The 10,628-nt window shown below is 40.4% G+C and overlaps 1 protein-coding gene across 2 annotated transcripts in view; it reads right to left on the bottom strand.

Annotated features, from left to right (window-relative positions):
* Positions 1-10,628, bottom strand: part of Arid4a (AT-rich interaction domain 4A) — a 67,582-nt gene that overhangs the window by 29,209 nt on the left and 27,745 nt on the right. For both annotated transcript variants that reach the window (XM_021201598.2, XM_029541108.1), the window contains 2 exons: positions 10,015-10,091; positions 8,737-8,903 (listed from right to left, as the gene is read on the bottom strand). In XM_021201598.2, the coding sequence (XP_021057257.1) occupies positions 8,737-8,903; positions 10,015-10,091 (244 nt within the window). The remainder of the gene's footprint in view (positions 1-8,736; positions 8,904-10,014; positions 10,092-10,628) is intronic.

Here is a 10,628-nt window from a genome sequence, read left to right as displayed (position 1 = left end):
GAGAGAGAGAGAGAGAGAGAGAGAGAGAGAGAGAGAGAGAGAGAGAGAGAGAGAGAGAGAGGAGAGGGGAGAGAACCTAGACTACATTGTGTAAGAAATGAGGTATTTTGAAGAAAAGAGAAGTGGTGTCAAAGACTGTTCTAATTAACTTCAAACAACAGTCCGACAACTTGTTTCACACAGCAATTTCCCAAGATTTTACATAATCCACATTTATTCATTCTTCACAAACTAGGTGATGAGGGTTTAATATGGGCCATGCGCCATACGCGAGCTGCCAGGGTACCCTGGGGAGAAAGGAGGAAGAACAAATCCCTGGCACACCCTGCCACCTTGCGCTCATTTACAACACAGAAAAGGGGGACGGAAGCCGAAGCGCTTGTGAACGCTGAGTTTCTCATAAGAAAAAATGAGACACTAGAGAGGGTACTGGACAGTCCACTGAGCTAGCGAGTCTGCCTTGAAGGCACTGTGGGGTGGTGTATCTAAGTACTTCCATCCACAGTAACACACACACACACACACACACACACACACACACACAATCTCTTAAATATACACATTTATACTGATAAGAGGGTAGGCAGTTTGCATTTTAAAACCAACAAGTCTGTAAAAACAAGCAAAAAATTCTTTGGATGAGTCACCTTCACTTGTTCAAACCCTAACAGAGGTATATATTTTAGTAGTGATAAAAAAAAAAAAAGAGGATATTTTACTGGTGGCAAATGTTCTAATACAACAGATATATCACAGTGCCTCAGTGGAATGGTTAATAACGACTTCAATTTAAAAAGAAAAATCTTTTAAGAATATGTCTAAAAATTTATTTATTACTTGCTAAATGTGCATTGGTGTTTCGCCTGCACGTATGTCTGTGAGGGTGTCAATCGCCTGGAACCGGAGTTACAGACAGTTGTGAGCCCCACGTGGGTGCTGGGAACTGAACCCTGGTCCTCGGGAAGAGCAGTCAGTGCTCTTAACTGCTGAGCTATGTCTTCTCTAACACCCAAGAAGATTTTTTTTTTTAAATGTTTTTTTGGTTTTTTGTTTTGTTTTGTTTTGTTTTTTTTAAAGATTTTATTTATTTATTATATGTAAGTACACTGTAGCTATCTTCAGACACTCCAGAAGAGGGAGTCAGATCTTGTTATGGATGGTTATGAGCCACCATGTGGTTGCTGGGATTTGAACTCTGGACCTTCGGAAGAGCAGTCAGGTGCTCTTACCCACTGAGCCATCTCACCAGCCCCAAGATTTTTTTTAATATTTATTTATTTTATATGTATGAATACACTATTGTCGTCTTCAGACACACCAGACAAGAGTGTTGGATTCCATTACAGATGGTTGTAAGTCACCATGCAGTTGCTGGGAATTGAACTTAGATGCTCTGGAAGGGCAGTCAGTGCTCTTAACCGCTGAGCCATCTCTCCAGCCCTAAGAATATTTTTAAAGTGGTTGGAGAGATAGTTCAACAGTTAAGAATGCTTGCTGCTAGCCGGGCATGGTGGCACACGCCTTTAATCCCAGCAATCGGGAGACAGAGGCAGGCGGATTTCTGAGTTTGAGGCCAGCCTAGTCTACAGAGTGAGTTCCAGGACAGCCAGAGCTACACAGAGAACCCTGTCTGGGGGAGGGGGGGGAATGCTTGCTGCTCCTGCAGAAGTATTTGACTCCCGGCATCCACACAGTGTCTCCCAGGGATCTCTAACTCCTGTTCCAGCGGATCTGATGCCTTATTCTGACTTCCCTGGACACCAAACATGCATGCAGTGCACAAACATACATTCAGGCAACATACTCATACATATAAAATAAAATAAATCTAAAAAAATGAAAAAGAAAAGGCTTGATACAATGACCTGCACCTGTAATCTCAGCTACTCAGGAGGCAGAGCCAAGAGAATGAATGAGCACTGGGATTCAAGGTCAGCCTGGGCCGCAGAGCAAGGCCACATCCTATAAAAGATGGGAGGGGGAGGGGAAGGGGGAGGGAGAGGGAGAGAGGGAGAGGGAGGGAGGGAGGGAGGGAGAATTTAAAATCGACCTTTAATGAACAATCTACAAAGTAAAAAAAACTATGTACAAAGTTTCAGATACAAAACCAGATAGTAGAGCAGGAAATGGAAGGACTCAGTTGCCATCCCAGAGCTTGGAGGTAAAGAAGGTAGGAGGGATTCAAGGTCATCTTTAGCTCCGCAGCAAAATCTGAGGCCCGCCTAGGCTTCTAGAGCTCCTGCCTTAAATACCCAGGGATGGGGAGATGGTTCAGTGGGGAGTGGTGGTGGCTTGCTACCAAGCCTCTCAGCCAGAGGTCAAGCCCCGGACCAGCATGGCTGCTGAGCCTCCTCTACACAAATAAAATGTACATAAATGACTACCTATAAAACAGAAGAGAAATAACTTTTAAAAATTAAGTTGGCAGTATTTGTGTAAGGTCCAAAGGTCCTGACAGCGGTGAATTTCCTGAATAAATAAACCTGGAATAAATGTGACACTAAGTAATGCCAAGTACACTGCTTTGAAAAAAGAGATGATATTATATAACATGCTTTAGAAATATTTCAAGTAAAAAGGTGAAAAAAAACCACCTCTTTTGTGTCCTAAAATTATTTATTCCCAAAGGGATCACATGTAGTTTCTGGTTTGAAAAAACTAGCTTTAGATCTAGTGCAGAGAAGAGACTGGGGGAGGGGAAGGGGAAGGGGGGCAGGCTAACAGCTAATGCCCCAGTCTAGGGAAAGCCAGTGATTGCCTGGACCCAGGGCAGCAGAGTAAAAATGTAAAGAAGTGGGCAAAGTAAGGAGCTTTTCAAGGAGGGAGAAGACAAAGGGTTTGTATCTGAATGGATTCAGATGGAAGGACCAAGAAAAGAATCAAGGTGCCTTCTGTGTATCTGACTTAGGCAACTGGGTGTGGTGCTTTTATTAAAATAGATTAGGAATGGCCAGGAAGGGAGGAAGGAAGGTAAGAGACGCTGTGTGCATACTGAGTTTGAGTACTTATAAACAAGAAAACAAAAAACAAAAAACAGACAGTTTTATATAAATGCCTGTAGCCAAGAGACATCTGAGATGTACGTAGAGATTTGGGGTCATTCTATCATTTAGTTAGGAAGTAAACCAGAAAACAAATGTAATGTCATGTCATCTGAATGCTACTAAGGTGTCAGATGAGATGAGTCACACTGTTGTTTGGCTAAAGGTCTCTGGTGACTGTCAGCAGTTGGTCTGGTTGTGATGAGAGGATAAGACACCACAATGACAGATGCAATTGAGCAACCTGGACAAAAGGGTAAGCACAGACAGACAGACAGACAGACAGACAGACAGACAGACAGACAGACAAATGGAGTAAACTCGAGGGCAGGAGAGGTGGGAAGAGAATGGAATGGGATAAAGGAGTGGGAGAGGGAGCTGAGAGGGAGACTCAGACTTCCGATCCAGAGCAGAACCCCAGGGACCTGGCTCTCAGAGGGCGACATGCTGTTAAGTGTGCCTGGGAAAAAGAACAGGCTGTTGGGTCTAAAGTCTACTCTCATGCAGTTTATAATCTGCTCCCACCCAACACTTAGGGGTTTCTTTCCAAAGCCAGAGACAAGGTGACATTCAAAGACGATGACTTGATTGCAAACACTGAATAGTTGGAGAGCCAGTTAACTCTGATCCTAAAATTTACAGGAATACCATTCTGCAGTGTTACACACATGTCAAACACTTCCAGGAGCACAAAGGAAGTGATGTATTTACTGCAAGATGCAGTTTCACAACTTAACCATCCCACTTAAAATAATTTTATGACTCTTAATTTCAACAGTAAACTAAACCTAATAATTTTTCCACTTGAAATGATACATACACTATAATCAAGATGTGATAGCAGTGCTCTCATCAAGACCATTTATTTATTTGTTTGTTTATTTACTTGTTATTTGTTTGAATATACTGTGTGTGTGTGTGTGTGTGTGTGTGTGTGTGTGTGTGTGTGTGTGCGTGTGTGTGTGTGTTTGTGTTTCAAGACAGGGGTTCTCTATGTAATCCTGACTAAGCTGGTCTCTAATTCACAGAAATCTTCCTGCCTTTGCCTCCAAGGTGCTAAGATTAAAGGCATGCACCATTACCAGCTGGTTATCATCAAGTTTTTAATGTCACTCAAACCTCTTATATGACCACTAATATAAAGTCTGATTACATAAAACTTAAAAAAAAAAAAAACCCAAACATATAGCTGTATTAGAGGGCTGGAGAGATGGCTCCATGGGTAAGAGCACTGGCTGCTCTTCCAGAGGACCTGGATTTGATCTCCAGATCCCACATCGTGGCTCACAGCTATCTGTTACTCCAGTTCCAGGGGAATCTGACACCCGCCTTCTGGCCTCCATAGACACCAGGTCTGCAAGGAGTGCAAAGACATTCATACAGATAGAACACCTCTACACAGTAACTATTTTTAAAATGTAGCTAAATTTATGTGAACAAATATATAAATATCATTAGTTTCATGTGAATTTCGTGTTGTTTATGTTTTAGGGTAAAAGAGTAAAGACTTTTCAAAACTCATTAGGACTTCTTAAATAGAGATTTCAGGGCTGGAGAGTTGGCTCAATGGTTAAGAGTACTGAATGCTCTTCCAGGGGTCCTGGGGTCAACTCCCAGCAACCACACAGTGACTCATAGCCATCTGTAAAGGGATCTGATTTCCTCTTCTGGTGTCTGAAGACAGCTACAGTGTGCTCATAAAAAAGAAAAAAAATTAAAAGAATAAAGAGACTTCTCTTTTGTAATGTGTATGTATGTTTTTGCCTGTGTACACAAGTGCTCCATATGCACTCAGTGCCTGAGGAGGTCAGAAGAGGGCGCTGGATCCCCTGGAGCTGGAGTTAGAGATGTTTGCAAACTGCCATGTGGGTGCTAGGTAGCAAACCGTCCAGACCGAGGTCTTTTGCACAATCTGCCATGCTCTTGGCCCCTTAACCATCTCTGCCCTGTTATTTTTTATTTCCTTGTTTAATAGTCTAAATTTAAGCAAATTGTTGTATTTGAATGTAAGCTAGTATCTAAGGTATTCATTAAAGGCTGTTGTGTCAGATCTACTTAAAGTCTATTATTATTGGTAAGTGAAGTTATTAAAATTAGCTTTGATATCTATATTACATCTAAAACCTTAAGCTTTTACTGACATTATAGTTTTCCTGAGTTATCAGGCATTTACTGTGGGTCTATACACAAAGTGATCTCGAATAATCATCAGCAAATGCCTTTAATCTACATGGTCATAGATTGACACAGATGACATTTGATTCAAATACCAAAAAAATGAAGTCATATTTCCAGGAATTAAAAAACTCAAGCACTTATGACTTTTACAATAAAGGAAAATTATCTTGGGCATTAAATATGGCAATCCCTATAAAAGCTTCAAGATTGGAAAAATGAGTATGTCGATACATTGGACTAAAAAGAGTAGATCTTATAAAAAAACTCACTAATTTTAATTTTCATTGTTAAACATGAAATCTGATACACAAAGTCTACTGATAAAGTCATAATGATTTAACCTAAAACTGGTTAATTTCCTCTTGATAATTAATCCTCTAACATCTCACCCTTAGAAAACTCCCCTACATTTATCCAATATAAACCTAAGTCAAAAGAAGAAAATAATCCCTATCATTAGTTCATCTGGACTTTCCAATAAATTTCCAAGCTAAAAAAAAAAAAAAAATTAGTAATGTCTTTTCTAATATAAAACTTTCTTAACAAAGACATTTAAATAAGACCACAAAAATAATCTCTAAGCAGCTTTTTTTGGCCTAATTATCTATGTGTTGCAATTAACAATACAGACAGGAAGTATTCCTGCCCCATCCACAAGTCTCTTCCAAGCACAGCCTGAGACATACTGCTTCCACTCAAAGCCTGACGTATCCTCTGAGTAGGACATAAAATACTAAATAAAAAAGCTCCTGCTCCCTGAAAGCTGTATGATCTCCAGTCTTACTGCTCGGACTTACGCCTGAATCTGCGAAGCATGGTGCATGAAGAGGCTGCTGCTCATTCGCACTGCAGAAACACTAACACTTGTATGATTCTGCTGCATAAGCTTGCTAACCTACCCTGGCTGACGATCTACAGTGCTGTTTAATGGTTTACAGAATGTTCCAAAGGCTCTTTAGATCCTTGCAGAGCAGTGTTCCATCCTCATAAGCAGCCCAGCATCCGTCCATCTGAGGGAGAGCTACGCTCTGTACTGTAATACAGCAGTTAGCCTCACTGGTGTGGGGAAGGCCCATAATGACTAAGCCAGGTAGGCCCTGGCTCCTCAGATCAGCCAGTGCACATCACACTCAGGTTTCTTCTCTTGCTATGTGTGCTTTAAAGCAGCTCTTGGTTGATCAGCACGGTAAATTGTTTGAAGAATTATTCTTCAAGACGAGTTAGAATGATTCAGCAACTAAATCTCAAATCCAAGAGCAAGAAACAGCAAGAAATGCAGCTGATTCCCCCCCCCCCCGAAACAAACAAAATCTCACTAAAGAAAGCCCACTGAGGTGACCAGAGAACTACTTTACAACAAGCGTGTGTCAATAGGCCAAACAGTGGGAAAATGAGCAGCTGAAAAATAATGTAGAATAAACTGTATAAAGCATGTCTACAGTTTGTGATTTTTTTTTTTTTTTTTTTTTGCTATTTTTCTGGAAGGAATAAAGCAACCATATTCACTAAATTTTTGCAAGTTCAAAAGTAACACACTGTAAGGAGACATTATTTTTCTAAGTGTCCTTATCTTTGAATTTTTCTTTGCTGTTATCCCTGCAAATTTTAGCCTCTACTCTGTGCATTTTTCCTAGCATTTCTCACTAGCCACTTGAATGAAACATTACAATATTACAGAATTAATCACTGTAACATAGACATTTACAGTTTTAGAGGCACCTCTGCAACTTCTTTCAAAGCTCTTTTTAGCCTCTTTGTTTAAAATTTCAGGCTATTTTTTTAAGGGATAGGGAAAATACATTCTGGAAGGGAGACTAATTAAAAGTATTAGCAAAAATAAAGAGACTAACCCTTCTTTCAGCATTTGGCAATATAAGATCCTAATTAATGTTCAATAGAAATCCAAAAGCTTAACCACAGACTGCTAAGAGTTCACACCCTGAAAATGTGGCCTATTTACCCTGAAACACACAACCTAAGACTACATAGAGATAAAATTCAGATATCACATCTAATATTCATAATTTAAATCCCGAGACAAATTTTTTGCCAAATTGTCTCAGCACAGTCATTCCAAAAGCTATCTTATGCTGGAGAAAAATCCCCTTTACCCTCTAATCTTCTAAAAATAGATTCCTACTGTCTTTTACAAGAAACAATTACGCTTGGTTATGAGCTCCACCGTACCAGCCATATAATCAACATCTAAAATTTTTATTTAATCCCATTTTTTGTCAACCAAAACAATAACTAAATATTAAAAAAAAAAGTCTTACCTATGTGCTGCATTTCCTTTCAAATGCAAAACGGTTAGATTCCCCTTCTACTAGTGCAGGGTCTGGGCATGTCAGTCTGATTGGCAAATATCTGCTGTCCCCTCTGAGGTCACAGCATCCGCAGGGCTATACAGCACCACTTACATTCTCTTCCACAGAAAAATCAGACATTACATGAAAGGAAGAGAAAGACAGCCCATTTCACAGCAGCTGGCAAACCTCCACTGGCAGCCTGCCAAGCCTCTGCTGAACCGTCCTGTCTTTCTGAGCATGCTCACTTAAAACCAACAGCATGTTACTATGGCAACTCTGTAGGCAGCCTGTAAGTATGAACCGCCATTCTGATTTCAGAGTGTAAAAAGCCAAATGCTGCAGGGGAAGTCAAAGGCAAGAACCAGCATATATTCTTCCCCACATATAAATCTAGCCGTGGTATTCCAAAAGCTCACACGTGTGCATGTAAAACAAACAAAAGCATCGCACATTTTCAAGGCAGAATTTTTCATGCTCAAATAGGTGGTCGTTTTCAATAAACTCATGCTTTGTTTTGCCTCTCAATAACTGAAATTACACTAGAAAATTCATCCCGTTTAACAAAACACTGGCGACTCCACAGCCAGGCAGCATCTGAGCAGCCACGGTAACCCTATGGATGGTTTCTGTAACCCACACTCACAGAGCGCACAACACGGCAGCAGTACAAAGAACCCACTCATGATAAAAACACAATCTATAGTTTTTTCTATGATTTGTAAAGCTGCCAGGTGTGTTTTTCTTTGAATGTAATTAGGATATTTACCCCCTAAAAGGTTTCTAAGTTAGGAGAACCAAGACCAGGGTTCAAATCCCTACACTGCACATTTTAGCTTTGCCAGTTGAGGACAGTTAACTTCTGAGTCTCAGAGCACCCTGAAGGCAGGATGTAACAGTTATATCACACACGCTGACCACTGGTAAACATGGAAAATACCTGATCCCCCCCCCCTCCCCAAAACCTTGTTGATTAACACTGAAAAGTACTTTTTGGTAACTTTATGCTGAAAACCAGTCCTGATTTATATACTACACTCTAAGCCAAACAGCCACAACTCCTCAACCAAATTAAGGTAAGAAATGGTTCAGACAAAAACAAATGACGGAGAGCAAAAGCATAGAGGTATTATTCATTGTCACTAGAAAACAAACAAACCAACCAACCAACCAACCAACCAACCAACCAACCAACCACAGCTTTGACCTACCAGCTCTTCTTCCTCCTTTTTGGCCTCTTTTTCCTTCTCCTCTTCATGTTCCTCAGCTGGGCATTCTTCATCATCACTGCTGGAGGACTCGAGGATTTCACTTATATCCATTTTCCAATTATCAGGAACAACTCTAGCTTTTAGAAAGACACTTGCTCTTCGCAGCCCTGAAAGGAAACATGGACTTGAGCAGTTGCTATGGAATGGAGGGAGGGAAATGCCTGCAGCTCGGAGTCTGAAGGCTCAACCCAAGTCCAGCCATTATTCTCAAAATGAGAGAGGAAATCAGGGTGTCTCATGAGTCAGAAGACCATGTAGATTTTATTACAATCTGTAGGCATTTATGTTTGCTTATTGTTATGAGACAGGGTCTCACTGTGTCACTCTGTAACCCAATCTAGCCTGGAACTAGCGACCTTAACGTAGACAACTCTTAAGTGACACCAAGCCTGGCAAAGATTAGAAATAGCCTTTTAGAGAAAAAGATTTACTTTTATTTTATGTCTGAGCGTCCTGTATTTATTTATGGGCATACTCAAACCCACCCGTAGCATTAAATTCTCTAGAACTGATTACAGATGGTTGCGGACCACCATGTGAGTGCTGGGAACCAAACCTGGGTCCTCTGCAAGAGTAATGAGTGCTCTTCACCACGGGTCCATCTCTACAGCTCCGTGCTCTACACCACGGGTCCATCTCTAAAGCCCCGTGCCCTTAACCACGGGCCCATCTATCTCTACAGCCCCGTGCTCTTCACCACGGATCCATCTCTACAGCCCCACTACTAGAACTAGGTCAGCCCCGGTGTGGTAGTGCATGACTTTAATCTCAGCAGCTGGGAGACAAAGGCAGGTGGATCTCTGTGAGTTCAAGGTCACACAGTGAGATCCAGACCTATGTAGAGACAACCCTTCTGCACCCCCCAAAAAGAAGAAATACTGATGATTAAATATGCAAAGTTAAATCTGTACAATTTATAAACCAAACATTTTATCGAGATATGAAAAAAATGCCATTAAGTGAGAGTATCATTCGGGTGTGTCCAACACATTATCTGTGAGGTTCACACTCAGAAACCAAGCGCAGGCAGCAAGGCAAGAAGAGGCAAAAAACGCTCACTCTGTTAGGTTGCTGACTTTGTATTGGGCCACATGCAGCCCACAGATGACAGGGTGGATATAGGATTCCAAACAGTTAATATGGTAACACGCAATAGTCAGTATTTGTTATTTTCCAAACAAGGTCACATCATGAAATAAACTGATTGCTTTCACTTACCTGGCTTAGCACAGAGCTCAGATTCTGGTAGAGTGAGAATGTCTAGTTCCTTAATGTCCTTTCTCGCTATAGAGTAACTATGAAAAAGAACAAAACAGAACTACTTATTAAATGAAAAACATCATTTAAGCAATTCACATTAACACATACATAAGACCTCAAGAAATGAAAATTATTTTGTCAAATAGTGTTTTAAAAGCCAAAGGTCATAAATACCCTGATCCTTAGTAAAATGTTGGAGGCAAAGTTGTATCTTTTAAGTTTCATGTACTCAAGTACTCTTATTTGAGAGCCTCAAATTCAAAATGTTTCCAAATATACAACATCCCTATAGACAATAGTTTCAATCAACAAAGTCATTTCAACACTTATAGATAACACCCATTTTGTTTAATATTTCCTAATTTTTGTTAATTTGCTAGAATATTTTTATGATTATAAATATTATGGTATATTTTAGAAAACAACTTAAAAATATGAATTTTACTGTTTTAATAAAAATACAAAATTAAAGGAAGCTTCTCAAAGTCTTCTTTAAAATTATAAGTAAAAATACAGTCGGGCGTGGTGGCGCACACCTTTAATCCCAGCACTCGGGAGGCAGAGGCAGGCGG

This window comes from Mus pahari, chromosome 7, assembly GCF_900095145.1.
Source record: "Mus pahari chromosome 7, PAHARI_EIJ_v1.1, whole genome shotgun sequence".
NCBI classification, from domain to species: Eukaryota; Metazoa; Chordata; class Mammalia; order Rodentia; family Muridae; genus Mus; species Mus pahari.
This window is presented reverse-complemented; position numbering and strand designations above follow the sequence as displayed.